The 20,977-nt window shown below is 51.1% G+C and overlaps 1 protein-coding gene across 11 annotated transcripts in view; it reads left to right on the forward strand.

Moving 5' to 3' along the window:
- DHRS7B (dehydrogenase/reductase 7B) overlaps positions 1-20,977 on the forward strand; it is a 43,259-nt gene that overhangs the window by 16,325 nt on the left and 5,957 nt on the right. For 8 of the 11 annotated variants that reach the window (XM_082442900.1, XM_082442904.1, XM_082442908.1 and 5 more), the window contains 6 exons: positions 6,679-6,857; positions 11,490-11,599; positions 16,644-16,860; positions 17,280-17,372; positions 20,038-20,190; positions 20,376-20,630. In XM_082442900.1, the coding sequence (XP_082299026.1) occupies positions 6,679-6,857; positions 11,490-11,599; positions 16,644-16,860; positions 17,280-17,372; positions 20,038-20,190; positions 20,376-20,581 (958 nt within the window). In that variant the 3' untranslated portion in view covers positions 20,582-20,630. The other 3 variants (XM_082442910.1, XM_082442905.1, XM_082442902.1) reach the window with 3 other exon arrangements.

The following is a 20,977-nucleotide window of genomic DNA, read 5'->3' on the forward strand; positions in this document are numbered from 1 at the left end:
TGGTAGCTCTATTTTTAGTTTTTTGAGAAACCCCCATACTGTTTTTCGTAGTGGCTGCCAATTTACTTTCCCACCAACAGTGTAAGAGGGTTCCCTTTTCTCCACACCCTCTCCAATATTTATTATTTGTATACTTTTTAATGATGGCCATTCTGACCAGAGTGAGCTGGTACCTCATTGTAGTTTTCATTTGCATTTCTCTAATAATTAGCATTGATGAGCATCTTTCCATGTGCCTGTTGGCCATCTATATGTCTTTGGAGAAATGTCTATTTAGGTCTTCTGCCCATTTTTCGATTGGGTTGTTGGTTTTTTTGTTACTGAATTGTATGAGCTGTTTGTATATTTTGGAAATTAAGCCCTTGTTGGTCACATCATTTGCAGATATTTTCTCCCAGTCTTTTCATTTTGTTTATGGTTTCCCTTGCTGTGCAAAAGCTTATAAGCTTGATTAGATCCCATTTGTTTATTTTTGCTTTTATTTCAATTGCTTTGGGATACTGACCTAAGAAAACGGTACAATTTGTGTCAGAGAATGTTTTGCTTATGTTCCCTTCTAGGAGTTGTATGGTGTCATGTCTTATATTTAAGTCTTTATAGCCATTTCGAGTTTATTTTTGTGTATGGTGTGAGGGTGTGTTCTAACTTCATTGATTTACATGAGGCTGTCCAACTTTTCCAATACCACTTGCTGAAGAGACTGTTTTTTTCCTTATTGTATGTTGTTGCCTCCTTTGTCGAAGATTAATTGTCCATAGGTCTATGGGTTTATTTCTGGGCTCTCGATTATGTTCCACTGATCCATATGTCTGTTTTTATGCCAATACCACACTGTTCTGAATACTGTAGCTTTGTAGCATTGTCTGAAGTCTGGGAGGGTTATGCCTACTGCTTGGTTCTTTTTCTTCAGGGTTGCTTTGGCAATTCTGTGTCTTTTATGGGTCCATATAAGTTTTAGGATTATTTGTTTTAGTTCTGTGAAAAATGTCATGGGTAATTTGATAAGAAAAGCATTAAGTATGTATATTGCTTTGGGTAGTATGGCCATTTTAACAGTATTCACTCTTCCAGTCAAAGAGCATAGGATGTCTTTCCATTTCTTTGAATCATCTTCAGTTTCCTTTACTAATGTTTTGTAGTTCTCAGCATGTAAGTCTTTCACCTCCTTGGTGAGGTTTATTCCTAAGTATTTTATTATTATTTTTGTTTCGATGGGATTTTAAAAGGGATTGTTTGTTTACATTCCCTTTCTGTTATCTCATTGATGGTGTAAAACAATGCAACCAATTTCTTTTTTTTTTTTTAATTAATTAATTTATTTATTTTTTTTGGCTGTGCTGGGTCTTCGTTGCTGCCGCAGGCTTTCTCTAGCTGTGGTGAGCGGGGGCTACTCTTCGTTGCAATGAGTGGGCTTCTCATTGTGGTGGCTTCTCTTGTTGTGGAGCACGGGCTCTAGGCACACGGGCTTCAGTAGTTGTGGGACATGGGCTCAGTAGTGTGGCTTGCGGGCTCTAGAGCGCAGGCTCGGTAGTTGTGGCGCACGGCCTTAGTTGCTCCACGGCATGTGGGACCTTCCCAGACCAGGGCTCGAACCCGTGTCCCCTACATTGGCAGGAGGATTCTTAACCACTGCGCCACCAGGGAAGTCCCAATGCAACCAATTTCTGTACATTAATCTTGTATCCTGCTACCTTGCTGAATTTGTTTATCAGTTCTAGTATTTTTTGTGTGGAGTCTTTAGGGATTTCTATTGGGTTGGCCAAAAAGTTCGTTCGGGATTCCCCATAACATGAAAAACCCGAATGAACTTTTTGGCCAGCCCAATATATATAGTATCATGTCATTTGCATATAGTGACAGTTTTACCTCTTCCCTACCAGTTTTTTTAAAAAATATTTATTTATTTATTTGGTTGCACCCGGTCTTAGTTGCAGCAGGCAGGCTTCTTAGTTGTGGCTTGCAGGCTCCTTAGTTGTGACACGCGAACTCTTAGTTGCGGCATGCGTGTGGGATCTAGTTCCCTGGCCAGGGATCGAACCCAGGCCCCCTGTGTTGGGAGCACAGAGTCTTATCCACTGTGCCACCAGGGAAGACCCTCTTCCCTACCAATTTGAATACCTTTTATTTCTTTTTTTTTTAATAAAAAATGGATTTATTTATTTTGACTGCACTGGGTCTTACTTGTGGCATGCAGGATCTTCGTTGCGGCATGTGGGATCTTTAGTTACGGCGTGCGAACTCTTAGTTGCGGCATGCAGAATCTAGTTCCCTGACCCAGGGATCGAACCCAGGCCCCCTGCATTGGGAGCGTGGAGTCATAGCCACTGGACCACCAGGGGAGTCCCTTTTATTTATTTTTCTTGTCTGATTGCTGTGGCTAGGACTTCCAATACTATGTTGAAGAGAAGTGGTGAGAATGGGCATCCTTGTCTTGTTTCAGATTTTAGCGAGAAGGCTTTCAACTTTTCACCATTGAGTATTATATTGGCTGTGGGTTTGTCATAAATAACTTTTATTATGTTGAGATATGTTCCCTCTATACCCACTTTGGTAAAAGAGTTTTTGTCATGAATGGATCTGGAATTTTATCAAATGCTTTTTCTGCATCTGTTGAGATGATCATGTGGTTTTTGTCTTCTTTTGTTGTTGATGTGGTGTATCACATTGATTGATTTGCATATGTTGAACCATCCTTGTGACCCTGGGATGAATCCACCTTGGTCCTGGTGTATGATCTTTTTTATGTGCTGTTGGATTCGTTTTGCTGATATCTTCTTGAGGATTTTTGCATCTATATTCATCAAAGATATTGGCCTATAATTTTCTTTTTTGATAGTATCTTTGTCTGGTTTTGGTATCAGGGTGCTTGTGGCTTTATAGAATATCTTTGGGAGTGTTTCTTCCTCTTCAATCTTTTGGAAGAGTTTGAGCAGGATCAGTATAAGTTCTTCCTTGTACGTTTGGTAGAATTTGCCTGTGAAGCCATCTGGCCCTGGACTTTGTAGGGAGTTTTGTTTGTTTGTTTGTTTGTTTTTACAGATTTTATTTCACTTCTAGTGATCGGTCTGTTCAAGTTATCTATTTCTTCTTGATTCAGTTTTGGTGGGCTGTATGTTTCTAGAAAGTTGTCCATTTCTTCTAGGTTGTCAAATTTATTGGCATATAATTGTTCATAGTATTCTCTCATGGTTTTTTTTGTATTTCTGTGGTATCAGTTGTGATTTCTCCTCTTTCATTTCGTATTTTGTTTATTTGGGTCTTCTCTCTTTCCTTCTTAGGGAGCCCGGCCATTGGTGTGTTAATTTTTGTTTACCCTTTCAAAGAACCAGCTCTGGGTTTTATTGATTTTTTTTCTATTTTTTTTTAATCTCTATTTTATTTATTTCTTCTCTGGTCTTTATTATCTCCTTCTTTCTGCTGACTTAAGGTTTTCTTTGGCCACATTTCCTTTTCTTTCATTCTTTCTTTTTCTTGGCCATGCCGTGCGGCTTGTGGGATTTTAGTTTCCCAACTAGGGATCGAACCTGGGCCCTTGGCACTGAGAGCACAGAGTCCTAACCACTGGACCATCAGGGAATTCCCATGTTTGGCCACATCTTCTGTTACAAAACTTGGGATATGGGATTCTGATTCCTGACAAAGTTGGGGTCTCTTTCTTCCTAGTTGTTCATTTAATTAAACCAGAGGGCTTATGAAGCCATAAAAATTAAGTTATAGTGAACTATATGTTTAATGAGTTTGCTTTACGTCGTAAACCAGGGCCCCTTTCAGACAACCTTGGAAATCCGATTGCTGGCTTTCAGTTAGTGATGGGTCGTGATGATGCTGGTGCCAGCCGTGTTTACTGAGCTCTCACCCTGAGCCAGGGACTGCACACACACTTGTATGTGCTAATTCATCAGACCACAACAAACCTGTTTTTGTTTTTTTTTTTTTAATTTATTTTTGATTGTGTTGGGTCTTTGTTGCTGTGAGCAGGCATTCTCTAGTTGCAGTGAGTGGGGGCTACTCTTTGTTGCAGTGCGCAGGCTTCTCATTGCAGTGGCTTCTCTTGTTGCGGAACACAGCCTCTAGGCACGCAGGCTTCAGTAGTTGTGGCTCGCGGGCTCAGTAGTTGTGGCGCATGAGCTTAGTTGCTCTGCGGCATGTGGGATCTTCCCGGACCAGGGCTCGAATCCGTGTCCCCTGCACTGGCAGGCGGATTCTTAACCACTTCGCCACCAGGGAAGTCCAGTGAACCTGTTTTACAGACAGAGGTGCCGAGGCCTCAGTGTTGCGGCCCTGACCCAGGCTGGTGAGTAGCTGAGCCAGGATGTGAACCCAGCCAGGACGCGTGGGCTCATCTTTGCAACCCCTGTGCTGCCACTGCCATTAGTTGGTGTTTTCCAGGTGGTCTCTGAAACCTCTGAATTTTTAGAGGCAACAGGGCTGCGTATTGGGGCTTGACCCCTTGTAGCCTTCAGTGAAGTTCTGGCTCAGCCCCAGGTTATGGGTCTGAGACAGGCAGGCTCCACAGGGCTGTGGTCTCCATGGGCCTGTGTCCACCCACAGACCCAGAGGCTGAGCCGGTTGTCCTTTCCTGAGCAGTGTCCCCACCTCCCTGGGCTTCCTGGGCATTGTCTGCGCCCCGGGTGATTTGAGCCAAGCAGGGTGGTCCACCTTGGGACCTTCGTGGTATAAGGATCTGGGATTGCCCTGGGGATAAAGCTCTTCCCGCGCAGCTGTCCCGCTGGGCTGAAATGTATCCCACAGCCTGCCGTCTTCAGGGGCTGTGCCCTGTGAAGACCCCTAGGCAGCACCCACAGACCCACGGAATGGCGGAGGTGCTGCTGCCTGCTCTAAACCTCTCTGAGTACTACCAGGTGCCAAACAAAGGATCTTTGTTTTTGTTTTTTAAATTAATTAATTAATTTGTCTGCGTCGGGTCTTAGATGCGGCATGCGGGATCTTCCTTGCGGCACGTGGGCTTCTCTCTAGTTGTAGTACACAGGCTTCAGGGTGTGTGGGCTCAGTAGTTGTGGCACACGGGCTCTCTAGTTGTGGTGCACGGGCTCTAGAGCGCAGGCTTAGTTGCCCCACGGCGTGTGGGATCTTAGTTCCATGACCAGGGATCGCACTCACGTCCCCTGCTTCGGAAGGCAGACTCTTAACCACTGGACCCCCAGGGGAGTGCCCAAACAAAGGATCTTTGGGTCCTCATCTCTCCCCTGGGACTCGGCCCTGCCTGAACGTCCAGTTGAGGGCAGGGGTTGGTGCCAGTAGTACCCGGGTAAAGAGCTCGGCACTTCAGAATCCACTTGGATTGCCAGGGCATCCACGTGTGGGTTTGGCACAGTGTAGGGTAAGAGGGAAATGTGTCCACTTAGACAGTAGCCGGCGTCTTACAGAAGTAGATTAAGTGGAGGTTGATAGGAAAGCGTCATTTTTGCAGATGTTCGTCCAAGGATGTTAATTTTTTATAGTGATCAAGAATTTGGGTGTATTTGGAAAGGGAGGTGAAAAATTAAGCTAAATACTGAACTAGCTTAGTTGATCAAACCGGAGCAGAACCTTTTAGCTTAGATCGGGACGGCCCCTCCCAAACCTGGACTTAAGAGTCAAAGCAGCTTAGGGCACAGGCGGATCCGTGCTGGGATCTGTGTGTTCTTGGCTTCATGGTATCCACAGAGTGGGTGCTGTCTTGGGAAGGGAGCAGAGATATGTTTTTAAATATGTGGAGTTGAGGGCTTGGGAGGTGGGCGAGGGCTTTCGCAGTCACCGCAGTGTGATGAATGATTGAAGGCTGCAGGCTTGTTCGCGGGAGCTGTGCGCTTACTCCCAGCCCCTTCCTCCCCTGGAAGCTGACGTGCTTCTAACATCATAGTCCTGGAGGGCCGGGGGGGCATCTCAAGGCGGCATGCGTGGTGCTGCTCCCCCGTAGCTCCTCCTCAGCGTTCCTTTAACCCCGTGTCTCCCCTCTTGGCTGCTGCTCTGGGCCCAGGGCGTGGGGGGTGGGAATGAGGAAGGGAGGGGCAGCTGTAGAAGGAACGGGTGTTTCCTAAGCATGGACCCTGCGTGGGAGCGCTCACCACGCTCCCGTGGGCTCCTGATTGGTCAGGCTGACGCAGCTCGCCAGCGGCACTTGGTGGGCACTGGCCACAGTGCAGCAGGGCCTCCACTCCACGGCCTGAGTCTGCGCCCGCTTGGCAGAGAGCTGCTTGCCCTGCCATGAGTCCCCCAGGCATCCGGAGGCCTGTGGCCGTGGAGGAGACTGTCCAGGGAGGAGTGTAAGGATCGATCGGTATGGCTCCTTTTTCCTTTTAAAAAAAGTTTTTAGAAAAACTTTTCCAGTTTCACAAATATCGGGAATTGAAAATGACACTGGGTGATATTAAGTTCCTCAAAACAGATCGCTGCAGGAGACTTGGGGCCTCCTTGACGCACTTCAGGAGCTGGTCCTCAGCTGCCTGGGCGACGTGCGTCTGCGCCCTGCCACCCGCTCGTGTCCGTGCAGAGAGGAAACTGGTTCCACCACGCTGAGCGGTCCACACGGGGCGCAGGGCCTGGGGAGACACTGACGGGCTCAGAGCTGAGGTCCGCACGAGAGATCTGGGATCTGTGTCAGACTTGGGGGAGGAGGGTTGGTGAGTCCCCGGCGTCCTCCCACCTTGTCACTAATTTATCTGGTTTGTCTTCCAGAAGGAGTCTGCTGAGGGCGAGGGTCATGGACTTCGTCACCTCCACGGCCATCCTGCCCCTGCTGCTGGGCTGCGTGGGTGTCTGCAGCCTCTTCAAGCTGCTGCAGTGGCTGCGCACGAGAGCCTGCGTCCGGAACGCCGTGGTGGTCGTCACCGGTGCCACGTCGGGCCTGGGCCGAGGTGGGTGGTGGGGCAGTGCTGGGGGGTGGGCAGCGGCGTGGGTGCGGACGCGCGAGGCGGGCCGGCAGCTGGGCAGCAAGGGCGGCACGGCCCTTGGTCCAGATGGAGACGGAGAGCTTAAGCGCAGTGAGAGACGGACCTGACCTTCGGCACCAGGGCCGGAGGCGGAAGCCAGGGAGGAGGCCGCGTGTGCACGTGGGGCGGCCTCAGTGCCGGTCGGTGTGGAAACAGGCATTTGTACGTGGAGGCTTTCAAAAATGGACACTAACTTAGGGCCAAACAAAACGTTCCTTTTCCTGGGTTAGCGAGCATCCCAGGTTTACGGCTTTGGTGTCACCTGCAACTTGCCGTCCCCTCACGGGGCCGTGCCTCCAGCCGTGCCCTGGCACCTTGGCAGGTGGGGACAGGATCGGTGAGGCCTCAGCTGTTCCTCAGCTGGGTTCTCCAGTTGGGCTCAGATTAACCTAGTGGCCACGTGGAGCTTCTGGGTCCAGGCCCACCCCACGCGCCTGCGCTAACCGTGGCAGCGTACCAGGGCAGGTGCAGGTGTGTCGGCATCCGTACATGCGCCACGCCACCCCTGCGCGCCCCCCATGCTCGCGCTCAGTTCCATGGAACGAGGCCGAGAGGCGCCCTGAGTTGGGGTACACCCCGCGCCCCTGCGTCTCCTGGCCGGTGAGAGTACAGCCAGTGTGGCCCCGGGCCACGTGCTGGCCCCTGGGCCACGTGCTGCGACAGACGGATGTGAGGCGGGGTCCCTCCCTCCGGGAGCCCGTGGTCTGTGCAGAGAGGGAGGACTTCTCTCCGTGTGCTGCCCTTTCAGGACGGGTGTTCCCAGCGGGCTGGCAGGGGGGCACCTAGGTGCGTGCTGGCTTGGGCTCACCTCCCTGAGTCCTCACAGCTGACGCTCAGAGAAGGTGTGACTTGCCCTGGGACTTGTAGGCAGGAGCGCGAAGCCAGGACTCAAGCCCTCGTCTTGTCTCCCTGGGGGAGGGGGCAGGGTGGGCCGCGAGCAGTAGGGTCACGCAGGGGCTGCTGGCGCTTGAGAGCTGCGGGAACACAGAGGAGCAGATGGGGAGTGGCATGCAGGCGGCCAGGGGACCTGGGCAGACTGCAGGAAGCGGGGGTCCGTGCGTGCACCAGCATGGTGTTCAGGTGAGCTCTCGGGGGTGACCCAGGGTCTGTCATCAGATCTCAGGCCCCGAGCCATAGCCGGGCCTCTGACCTTACTCAGCAGCTAAATATAGGGTGTCAGCAGCCGCTGCTCTACCACAGAGAGAAGCCTTTTTTTTAACGTCCTTGAAGCGTGCCTGGGGGTTGGCTGTGAGGGACAGGCACACTGCGGTGCCCATGTGCACATGCGTGATGGAGATGCTGTTCTCTCTTCATCCGCGCTTCCTTCTGTGACCCCAGGGCCGGGAAGGGGATGGAGGACAGAGCCGCGTGTCTGCGTGCGTCTGTGCTCTTCCCTCCGTCTCCTGGATTCCATCGGAGGGCCAGGAGGGTGTGTATCCCTCCCCCTCTGGCTGTCTCGGTACAAACACCCCTCAGCGACTGCCCAGGAGGCGTGGGGAGGAGACCCCGGCCACCCTCATGGCTCTGCCCACCCTGTCGGCCGCCCTGGAAGCCTGGCTGACGTGCTGAGTGTTCGGACAGCTCTCGTGTTTCTCCTGCCTTGTCTCCTGGCTTGTCCTTGTGGCCTGGCAGGACACTGGGTGAAGGGACGTGTCTCGGCCCCGAGGCCACGAGCAGCTAGTGGACTTATAAGCCGGTAGTGCTGGTGGCCTGGGGACCGGCTGGCAGCCCAAGATAAATGTATTCCTTTTTCTCTCCACCCTCCCACCTCTTTGTATCAGCCTTTTCAAGAAATGAAAATGGAATTTTCTCAGCCTGTTGGCGTTTCTGTCATTCTCTACGCGAACTTTAATTTCCTCCCTTGGCTTTCCTTGGGAAGCAAAGCTTAAGCAGAATGTGGGTGACCAGTTTCCAGAGCTGTTCAGACACTTGCGTGTCCCCCACCTTGGATCTTGGTGGCACCTCACAGAATGTCCATCGTGGTGGCCAGGTCGGGACAAAATGGGGTGAGGAAGCCAGCAGGGCTTCGGGAGTGATCGGAAACGGACCTCAGGCGCGCCTGCCCCCAGCCCCACCCCCGAGGAGGCTCCGCAGGGCAGGTGGGATGGGGGCCGTGACCCAAGCAGACCCCGGGGCCAGAGCGGGGGCTGTGGCTCTGTCTGGGTTTGTGCCCTCGGTCTGGGTGAGCTTCAAAGAAGACAACACCGCACGCCTGGAAGTGCACCGGTTTAGTTGACTTGAACCTCCTTCCAGAAAGCTCCATCTGGGTCAGGCTGGGAGGCGCCGGCCCTGGGATAGCAAGTGAAGCTGCAGGAGGCGCCGTGTCTGGAAAGAAGGCTTTGCCGCCAGGGAGCCTCCTGCCTCCCTCCCTGAGGGACGCTGGCATTCTCCCCGCTTCGCTTTCAGCGCGCTGGTGGGGGAAGGACCCCGCCTGGACCCCGGAGCCTCCTCCCTTCCTGGATCCCTGACCCTCCGGTGGGCTCCTGGGGCCGGCCTTGCCCTCCTAGCAGCCCGCGGCACCAAGACTCCGCTTGACCACCTGGCCCCTGAGACTCAGCCTGGGACCCGGGGGTGGCCGCATGGTCAGCTGGGGCCACGGGGGCTGCACACACCTGCTCTTGGGCACCTGAGGGAGACTAGGCCTCTAGTGAGGACAGACTGTGCCCCTTTAAGCCGCACGTTTCCATCTTCACTAACAGCCAGTCTTTAGAACATTTTAAAAAGGCAGCTTAGAAACACAAACACAGCACTTGTGTAGCGCCTTCTCTCTGCGCGGTGCTGACCGTGGCCGCTGTAACTCGCTCAGTCCTGGTGCTGCTGACCTGCATCTACAGAAGAGGAAAGTGGGGACAAAGAGGTCGAAACTGCCCGCATCACAGGGCCAGTCAGGGTTGGGAGTCTGAGTCGGACACAGGAAGTCTCGCTCATGTCCGTCCTCTTGACCGCGGGGCTGTGCTGCTCTCCGTGGCCTGTGAGCTTCGGGGCACTGAATGCTCGGCTGTGTTTGGGGGCAGGGCGAGAGGACCTCACCCCCTGCTTCCTCCCTCTCCCTGCCCCTCCCGTTGTGGCCTTGGGATTCACACATGGCCCTGGCTGGCCCAGTCCTAGAGATGCTGCCCCCACCAGGGCTGATCTGGTCCCTCCCAAGGATTCTGACACCAGAGCTTGGAGGGAACAGGCCAAGGGCACCCTTGTCTGGCCGGGGAGTGGTGTCCACAGGAACGCAGAGCTGTCTGCAGCCCCGCCCCCAACTGGTGGAGAGGCCAGGCTGGGAATGAAGTGGGGAAGGGACCTGCTAGCATTCAGAGAGCCTGGTTCCTGCTACCCAGGACCCTGGGCCACCACCACTCCTGTTCTTCCCATCTGAACCATTCAGCTCCTTCCCTTAATGCTTGAGCTACCCTGGAGTCCTCCTGATAAATCCTCTTTTTGCTTTGCCCCGGGTGACTTGAGTCTCTTTTCTTGCCACCAAAGAATATTGACTAAGAGGTGCCCAGATAGTTCTGAACTCCCCCGCCATGGTCTTCGTCAGTTGTCACCTGGATGCTGTAGTGACTCAGAGGAACCCCCAGCAGGAGGGAACCTTTTAGAATGATGCCACCCTTGGACTTCCCTGGTGGCACAGTGGTTAAGAATCTTCCTGCTGATGCAGGGCACATGGGTTCAGGCCCTGGTCCGGGAAGATCCCGCATGCCGCGGAGCAACTAAGCCCGCGAGCCACAACTACTGAGCCCACGTGCCACAACTACTGGAGCCCGTGCTCCGCACCAAGAGAAGCCACCGCCATGAGAAGCCCATGCACCGCAATGAAGAGTAGGCCCCGCTCGCCGCAACTAGAGAAAGCCTGCGTGCGGCAACAAAGACTCAACACAGCCAAAAAAAAAAAAAAATGATGCCACCCTTAATGCCGCCCTGCTGCGTGGGCGCTCGGCATACTTTAGCTCTTTAACCTCCTCGCAAGGCTGTCAGCCTCCCCACTTTCTGTCCCCGCTGCGTGTGTCCACGAGCCCTCGGGCCTGTGTACTCTCGGGAGGAACAGACTGCAGGCTTCAGGCCTGGGGGGAGCCTCTCCACCCCTTCTCACCAGAGTCCTGTGGCCCCCGTGCGTCCACAGAACCACAGAAGCGGCCCCGGCAGGTGTGCGCCTGCTGCGTCGAGGTGACGGCATCCCCGAGCTGGCGCTGCCTGACCGTCGGGCACATCCCTGGCCTCACTGAGCTCCTCGCCATGCAAGTGGGGATACTGCTGTCAGGGTGGATCAGAACTGAAGGTTATGCTGGAAAGTTCTGAGCCTGGTACCTAACAGTCTGTCCCCCAGCTGCTGCCTTCCTCCTGCCCGTGGACGTCTGTCACAGCCCCGAACGTGGGCTCTGCAGTGGTGACAGCAGAGCTCCCTGTGCCGGGGCCCTAACCCTGCCCCACAGCCTTCCACGGCGGGCCAGTGCCGATGGCTGGGGAAGAAGTAGCCCTATGGTCTGGGGCTGGGGAGCTGGGAGCTGAGCTGACGGTGAAGGCCTGGGCCTCCCCAGCTACCACGCTGCTTTCTTCTTCCTCTAGAATGTGCCAGAGTTTTCCATGCTGCGGGCGCTAAGCTGGTGCTCTGTGGCCGGAACGCCAAGGCCCTGGAGGAGCTCACCCGAGAACTTGCTGCTTCCCGGGTTACCAAGGTGAGCCCAGGCAGGGGTGTTTTTCGTGGGGAAGAGGTGCAGCTCCGGTCGGCCAGCTGGGCTCAAATCCACCACTTTCGCAGTGCTGCGAGGTTAGGGAGGCCCCTCTGTGAGTGCTTTCTTCCTCCCCCATGTCTCCGCTAATACCTGTGCACCTCTTGGCGGTGGGAGCCGGGAGGTTGGCGATGACTTTTAACATTTTAAGTTAAGATGACATTTAACGTTTCCTTTCCAATTGAGGTGCCTTTTATCCTTTTTCTTGTCTAACTGCTCCGATTAGAACAAGCTATGCTGAATAGCTGCAGTGAAAGCAGACATCCTTGTCTTGTTCTGGAGCAGAGAGGAACACTTTCAGTCTTACACCAGTGGACATGATGTTAGTTGTAAGTTTTTCATAAATACCTTGGGGAATTTCCCCTCTATTCCTAGTTTTCTGAGAGTTTTTATCATGAAAGGGTGTTGGATTATGTCAGATCTCTTTTCTGCGTCACTTGCGATGGTTACATGGTCCTTCCCCCTTCATTCTATTAATGTGGTAGGTCATACTGATTGATTTCCTTATGGTAAACTACCCTTGCATTGCTAGGATAAATTCAGCATGTTCGTGATGAATAATTGTTTTAATGTGCTGTTGAATTTGATTTGTTAGTGTTCTGTTGAGGATTTTAGCATCTATATTCATAAAGGATTTTGGTCTGTAATTTTCTTGTGGTGTCTTTATCTGGCCTTGGTATCAGAGTAATGCTGGCCTCACAGAATGAATCAGTAAGTGTTTTCTCCTCTTCGGGTTTTTTTTTGTTTTTGTTTTTAATATTTATTTATTTGGCTGCGCCAGATCTTAGTCGTGTAATGCGGGATCTTTTGTTGCATTGCGTGGGCTCCAGAGCGTGCAGGCTTAGTTGCTCCGTGGCATGTGGGAACTTAGTTCCCTGACTAGGGATCAAACCCGCGTCCCCTGCATCGGAAGGCAGATTCTTAACCACTTCACCACCAGGGAAGTCCCTCCTCTTCAGTTTTTTGGAAGAGTATAAGTATTGGTGTTAATTCTTCTTTAAAATTTGATAAAATTCACCAGAGAATTTGGTTCAGGATATTTTTTGTTGGGAGGTTTAAGGTCACTGATTCAGTTTCTACCTGTCACATGTCTGCTGAGATTTTCTGTTTCTTCTTGAGTCAGTTTAGGTAATTTGTGTGTTTCCGGGAATTTGTCCATTTCTTCTAGGTTATCTAATTTGTTGGCATACAGTTGTTCATAGTATTCTTTTATAATCTTTTTTATCTATGTAAGGTCCCACTTTCAGTTCCAATTTTAGTTATTTGCATCTTTTCTTTTTTCTTTGGTCTAGCTAATGGTTTCTCAATTTTGTTGATCTTTTCAGAACACCAACTTGTGATTTCATTCATTTTCTTTGTTTTCTATCCTCTCTCTATATATTTTTGTTTTAAAATATTTTATTTATTTATCTATTTGGCTGCACCGAGTCTTTAGTTGAGGCACTCGGGATCTTTATTGCCGTGTGTGGAATCTTTAGTTGCAGCATGTGGGATCTAGTTCCCTGACCAGGGATCGAACCTGGGCCCCCTGCATTGGGAGCATGGAGTCTTAACCACTGGACCACCAGGGAAGTCCCCTATATTTTATCTTCTTTCTAATCTGCTTTCCTTCCTCTGCTAGCTTTGAGTTTAGTTTGCTCTGTTTCCCTAAGATGCACAGATATGTTAAAGATATGTTATTGATTTCAGATCTTTTTTTTTTTTTTTTTCCCCCAGCCATGCTGCACGGCATGTGGGATCATAGCTCCCCAACTAGGGATCGAACCTGCACCCCCTGCACTGGAGGCGCAGTCTTAACCACTGGACTGCCAGGGAAATCCCCTTCTTTTTTAATATAGTCATTTATAATTATGTTTCCCTCTTAGCACAGCCTTCACTGCATCCTGTAAGTTTTGGTATGTTATGTTTCCATTTTCATTTTCTTCTAAATATTCTCTAATGTCCCTCGTGATTTCTTTTTTGAGTCAGTGGTTGTTTAATGTCCCCTTGTTTCCAGTTTGCGTGGTGTTATTGGTTTCTAGTTTCATCACTCTGTGGTTGCAAAAGATAATTTTTATGATATTTATCTTTTAAAATCTGTTGAGACTTGTTTGCGACCTAACATGTGGTCTGTCCTGGAGAATGTTCCATGTGTGCTTGTGAAGAGTTATGTATTACACTGTTGCTCGGTGGAGTGTTCTAAATATGTCTGTTAGGTCCAATTTGTTTACAGTGTTGTTCAGGTCATCTATTTCCTAATTGATTTGTCTGGTTGTTCTATCCATTATTGAAAGTGGGGTATTGAAATATCAAAATATTATTGTAGAACTGTCTATTTCTCTCTTCAGTTCTGTTGATTTTTGCTTCCTATATTTTGAGGGTCTGTTATTAGGTACATAAGTGTTTATAACTGTTATACCTTCTTGTTGTAATGTACCTTTTAACATTATTATATAATGTCCTTCTTTGTCTCTTGTTACCTTTTTTGATTTAAAGTATTTTTTTTGTCTGATATTAGTTTAGGCACCCTAGCTCTCTATTTGGTTACTATTTAAATAGAATATCTCTTTTCATCCTTTTCCTGTCAATGTGTCTTTGGATCTAAAGTTAGTCTCTTAAAGACAGCATATAGTTAGGTGTGTTTTTTTTTTTAATCCATTCTGCCAATCAGTCTTTTGATTAGAGGGTTTAAACTATTTACATTTAAAGTAATTACTATTTAGGAGGGACTTCTGCCGTTTCGCTATTTGTTTTCTATATGTCTTGTAGCTTTTTTGTCCCTCATTTCCTGCATTACTCTCTTGTGTTTAGTTGATTTTTTTGGAGTGAAATGCTTTGATTCCCTTCTCATTTCCTTACACGTATATTCTATAGCTATTTTCTATGTGATTATCATGGAGATTACATTGAATATCCTGAAGTTGTAACAATCTAACTGGAATTTATACCAACTTAATGTCAATAGCACACAAAAACCACTCTGTCCTCCCCCATTTCTGCTATTCATGTCATAGATTACATCTTTATACATTGTTTGCCCAGTAACATAGATTAATAATAGTTTTTAAATGCATTTGTCAAATTATGTAGAAAATAAAGAGTAGAGTTACAACCCAAAGTTACAATACTACTAGGTTTTATAATTCCCCATGTATTTATATTCCTGGAGATCTTTATTTTTTCAAATGGCTTTGAGTTACACTGTATAGCTTCCTTTCATTTCAAACCTGAAGGACTTCATTTAGCACTTCTTGCAGGGCATGTCTAGTGGTAACAAACTCCCTCAGCTTTTATTTATATGGGAACTTTAATTTCTCCCTCATTTTTGACGTTATAGAACACAGATATAGAATTCTTGGTTGACATTTTTCTTCTTTCAGCACTTTGAATATATCAACCCACTGTCTTCAGGCCTCCAAGGTTTCTAATGAGAAATCAGCTGATAGTCTTAGTAAGGATTTCTTTTATGTGAGGAGTAGTTTCTCTCTTGCAGTTTTCAGATTCTCTGTCACTTGGCTGTGATTGTGATGTGTCATAGTGCGGGTCTCTGAGTTTATCCTACTTGGTGTTGAATTTCTTGGATGTGTAGTAGTCCTTCATTAAATTTGGGACTTTTTCAGCAGTTATTTCTTCCAGTGTTTTCTCTGCCCCTTTCTCTCTCTCTCCTCCTTCTCAGATTCCCACTAGGAGTGTGTTGGTCCACTTGGTGGTGTCCCACAGATCCCTTAGGCTCTGCTCACTTTTCTTCATTTTTCTTGTTCTCAGATTTGAGAATTTTAGTTGTCCCCTCTTCAGGTTCATGGATTCTCTCTTCTACTTGCTCAGATTTGCCTTTGGACCCCTGTAGTGTATTTTTCATTTCAGTTATTGTACTTCTGAGCTCCAGAATTTTTTAATAATTTCTGTTTCTAGTGATATTCTCATTTTGTTATACATCAGTTTCCTGCCTTTGTCCACATCTTCCTTTAGCACTTTGAGCACCTTTAAGACAGTTGTTTTCGTCAGTTCATTGTCTGGGCTTCCTGAGGAATGTTTTTCTGGGGATTTATCTACATTTTTGAATACCAGAAGGCAAGTGCAACTCCATTAAACCTACTGGAAGCCACTTCAGCAGGTGGTGGTTAAAAGAGTGCAGCCTGCTTCTGTGCTGCAGCTCGGCGATCAGAACAGCATCCACCATCAGAATGCAGTCCTGATATGTGGAAGACAAGGTCCTTATTGTCTACCTTGGCTCCTTCAAGCTGCAAGAGAAATGTGGGTTGCCTTTCCCACAGCTGCCCACCACAGGGGTGGGGCCACCATGGAGCTAATGGTTGAAATTGGCCAAAATTGTCTATGCTTTGCCAGCCAAGCACTCCCCTGGAAGCTGCAGGCGTTCAAACAGACTCCAGAGTCATGACGTCATTTCACTCCAGAGAGTTGCTGCCAGTGCGGCTGTCCAGGCAGAGGCAGGGCTCCAGGCACTTCCTTCTCGTGCTCCCTCTGACTCCACGTCCCCTCCCTCATCTTCTTAGATTCTGCGACGGCCCCGAGTTAGACTGCTTGGCTCGTCATTCTCTTCAATTACAGAATTTGTCTGTCTCCCCCACGAGACTGCATGCTTTAGGAGGACAGAAGCACGTCTATCTTGCTTTCTGCCGTGTCCCCAGTGTTGAGCATATAGGGGCATATAAAAATGTTTTGTGAATGAGGAATGAAACTGATCTGGCCTGAGAAGGATAGCAGCTCTGTGACGTAGGACAGTGCAGCGCCAGGCTGGCACAGGGCGGCCAGGGGAGCCATGCTTCCATCATATGTGACCCCTGCCCCGTGGCAGTTACAGGCAGTTAAGGAGAAAGGCTGCCCAGGCCAGGTGTGACAGGGTTGGCAGGCTCCTCCAGGCCACATCCTTCAGAGGAGAAGTGTTGTGACCTGTCCCTTCACGGCCAGGCCCTCCCAGCGCTGAGAAGCAGGGCCTGTGGCTCCCACGCCTGTCGCTCTGAAGCTACGTTTGGCTTCTGTCCTCGCCCAGGTGCAGACTCACAAGCCTTACACGGTGACCTTTGACCTCACGGACCCTGGGGCCATAGTGGGGGCCGCTGCGGAGATCCTGCAGTGCTTTGGCTATGTGGACGTGCTCATCAACAACGCTGGGATCAGCTACCGTGGCACCATTGTGGACACCAGCCTGGACGTGGACAGGAGAGTCATGGAGACAAACTACTTTGGTCCAGTTGCTCTGACGAAAGGTAACCGTCTTGGGTGGAAAGGAAGACGAGCACAGGCACGTCGGCATTCTTTGTATTTCCCTTGGTTCCTTCTTCCTAGACCTGGCCTGTCCCATCCGTTTGACCCTGGAGTCAGTGCTGTCCTTACAGCCTGCGTGTTGGCTTTTCTGGGCTTTTATTTGCATTTTCGTCAACTGCTTTACGGTCTTACGTTGAGATGTTCTCCTCAGCAACAGCCTCATCTGCACAGTGTTGGCTCCATGTCTTTCCACTGTGTCTGCACACCTACAGAGTGGGGCCTTCTGATGTCCAGCCACGGTTCTCACTCCAGGGAGAGGCCCTCCCTCCCCTCCTGGGTGCAGGGGGCTAAGAGTTCCAGCAGACAGTCCCCCCCCAGGCTCTCAGCATGAGCTGCAGTGACCTCTGCCCTCTCCCCACAGCGCTCCTGCCCTCTATGATCAGAAGGCGCCAGGGCCACGTTGTCGCCATCAGCAGTATCCAGGGCAAAATCAGCGTTCCTTTCCGATCCGCGTGTGAGTACTTCCTTCTTCCCACGTTTCCTTTAGGGTTTTCTCCCTATTATAAAAACAACACGTTTACTGTCCAGAATTCAGACGTTAGAGAAACACTCAGCACAGAACGTGCAGGGACAAAATCAGCGTGTGCTCCTGAGCAGAGGCCTGGGCTCAGCCCCAGCTCTGCTCCTCGTGCCACGTGTGATCTCGTGCCGTGGCCCCCGTGCTGTGCCCCCCGAGTGTTGGCCCCTCTCAGTGCCACCACCGTTGGCCCACAGGTGCTGCCTTGACACCACTTTACCGCATGTGCCTCCAGAATTCTTCTACATGGGATCAAATGTGCAAAACTGGGGCACGTTGTATGTAGTTTTGTGGTTCGCTTATTCCATTTGACAGTGTATCTTTCTGCATCAGCACATATGGATTTACCTAGTTCCTTTAAGTGGATATACAGTCATTAATCGAATGGATGTGGCATAATTTCCTTAGTCGTTTTCGTGACACCTGAGGATTTGCGTCCCTTCAGTCGGTGACCAGTAGCAGTGATGTGCTGTGTACACCATCCTTCAGTATTTTTATCTCTGGGCGCTCATGGGAGGGTTTCAGTAAGATTAGTTCCAAAAAGTGGACATAGGACCAAAAAATTAACGCTGCCAGCTTGACTTCAGTTCCGACTCTCACCCCCCTGCATGAATGGCTACGCCAGAATGTCGAGATTGCGCCATCACGAGCACCAGCAAGCAGATTCTACTTTTGTTAAAAGATTTGAAAGGTGATTTCACAAACTGTCCTGGGAACTGCATTCTTTGCTTCACCGTCTGCAAGGAAACACTCAGCTGTAACAGTCTCCCCCTCTCCAGATGCTCAACGCAGCCACGGGAAGGGAGGGGAGGGGCGAAGCCGCCTCCGCGCCATGAAAGGACGGCCACGCACACCCAGCTGGACGACTGGGAACCACCTGGCAGCCCGAACGCAGTGCAGCCATCCTCCTGGTGCCGGCCGTGTGTCTGGGTCAGCCGTGGGACTTGTCTGAGCCCGCACTGCCCCCTCATGTCATCAGACAGTCTCCACGGCCGTGCTCAAGACAACGCGAGACACCCGCCATATCCGTGCTTGTTTCTGGGGTGGTTATTTCCCTTTGCCAGTTTTCTGTTTCACTTCGCTGGCACAGGACAGCCGCCTGAGGAATAGATATGCAGGCATCACATGTGACAGAGCAGATGAGGCAATAACGGGGAGAAGGATATACAGGGTCAAGGAGTTCTTTGTACTGAATTATTTCCAAACTTCACTTGGATTTAGTCCCACTGAGTTTTGTCCTCCTCTTGGCTGTGACTGCATAGGTCACACTTGGTTGTTCTGGGTGCTTTATAACCACCAGGCTGGACAAGGCGGCGCCTCCTGGGCACGTCAGCCAACCCAACGGGCAGCAGTCTCCCCACTCGTGAAGTGGGGGTGGCTTCGTGTACCTCTCGGGGCTGTTGTGAGGCCGAGTGGGAGGATCCAGGAGGTGTGTGGCGCACGTGGAGCCCTGGGGACCACAGTCACGGCGTTTAGGTTAGCACAGCCTGGCCGAGGACCTACATACGGCCCGAGAGCCGTGGAGACCGGGGGTCAGGGAGGCCCCCAGGTGGCTCAGTCCTCTCGGGCCTCGGCCTGGGCCGTGCCTCTGGAATCACGGCTGGTAGGAGTGTGTCTCGAGCCGCCCACCCGCAGAGCGTTCGTTCAGCCAGGCCGCTCCTCCAGAGGCTCTGCGGGGTCCGGCGCTGTTGGGCTGCTCACAGGACCTGCACTTGTGTGGCTGACGGGTGCCCTTTCCTCAGGCTCGAACGTGTGGACTCCAAATCTGGACACCGTCAGTGCAGATGCCGTTTCCCAGCAGTGCCATCGTAGGGTTCCTGTCCCCTCAGAGCACCTGACGCCGTGCAGTGAGGCCGTTGCTGGGGAGCGGAGGGGGCCCGGACAGCTCTTCCAGGTGAAAGGCCATCCTGTAGAAGCTGTCAGACAGAGACGTGAGGCGGCCAGAGGTGGTTTGTACACATGCTCCTGCACGCGCAGGGAGCCCCCCTGGACGCACTGTCGCAACGTGGCCTGTGACCACAAGGAGCATGGCCACCGCCCCGTCCGTCCCCCGCTGGAGAGAGCTACGTGCAGGAATGGCACGGAAGCAGGCACAGCGTGAGGCCACGTCCGCACACATGGGACTTCTGTGTCGCATCCCGTGTAGGTACCTGGTTGATGTGAGAAATGAATGCTGGGAAACCGGCAGCCTGGCTCCCTCTGGGGAACCGTATGGAAGGCACAAGGAGGACCTTTGCTTGGTGACTCTATTTCCTCCTGAACTATTTGAATATTTTAGCCAGTAGGCATTGTTTTTTTTTTTTAAACTTTTAATTTACATGAATTTCACACTTAAGCCTTGCAGGAACAGTACAAAGAACGCCCACGCACCCTTCCTGCACATTGCCGGTGGTTCACGTTTGACCATGTGCGCTGTGTCGTGTTGTGTGTGAGCGTACCTGTATGTGAGTGTATCATGTACAGTGTTTTCCCTGAACCACACGAGGGCAGGAGACCTGACACCCCCGCACCTGTCCAGGGCCCAGACCGGGCGCCTCTGACTCAGGGAACGAATGCGTCCCGCCCCTCACTCACCTGCCTCTCTGGCCACCGACCTTTGCAGACGCGGCCTCCAAACACGCGACCCAGGCCTTCTTCGACTGCCTGCGGGCCGAGGTGGAGCAGCATGACATCGAGGTGACCGTCGTCAGCCCCGGGTACATCCAGACCAGCCTCTCCCTCAACGCCGTCACAGCCGACGGGTCCAAGTATGGAGGTTAGGCCCTGGTGTCGCTTTTTTTCTATGCAGAGCTACCTGATGATTCTGTGGTCGTTTTCATTTTCTTTCAGAAAATAAGTTTAAAACTAAACCACTTGACGTGTGGGTGTTGGTCGTATATACTGACGACTGACCTCACTCGGCATGAACCTGAGCTCAGTGAGTCTCTCGTTTCATTTCAGTGATGGACAAGACCACGGCCCAGGGCCGAAGCCCCTCGCAGGTGGCCCGAGACGTGCTGGCTGCCGTGGGGAAGAAAAAGAAGGATGTGGTCCTGGCCGATGTGGCGCCTTCCCTGGCTGTTTACCTGCGGACTCTGGCTCCCCGGCTCTTCTTCAGCCTCATGGCCTCCCGGGCCAGGAAGGAGCGGAAGCCCAAGTGTTGCTAGTGCCTGTGCGGGCAGGCGGCGCGGCAGCACCGCTGCTGCACGGCGACAGGTGTGTCTGCGTGGACTGTACTGGATTCTTGCCTCACGGGGAGGGGAGGGAGGGAGTCACGCCTCTCCCGCAGACCCCCAGCCTGTCCTGCTGGAGGAGGACAGGCTTCCTCCGGGGGAGGGGTAAAATGCAGCTGGGTCTAAACTCTAGGACATGAAGGAAAGGGTTGAGCTGTGGAGCTGTGATCCCCGAGGGCAGGCAGAACCACGCCTCCTGTGAATTTGGGTCTTGAGATCAAAGACATCCTGTCATCTGAGCCAGTTCTCGTATTTGACTCACCTAGCGCTGGGGGCAGAGCCCATCCCTGGGGCTCCGGGAGGAGGCTGCTGCTGCCTTCACACCGTTCA

This window comes from Balaenoptera physalus (assembly GCF_965194825.1).
Source record: "Balaenoptera physalus genome assembly, chromosome: 20".
Classification (NCBI taxonomy): Eukaryota; Metazoa; Chordata; class Mammalia; order Artiodactyla; family Balaenopteridae; genus Balaenoptera; species Balaenoptera physalus.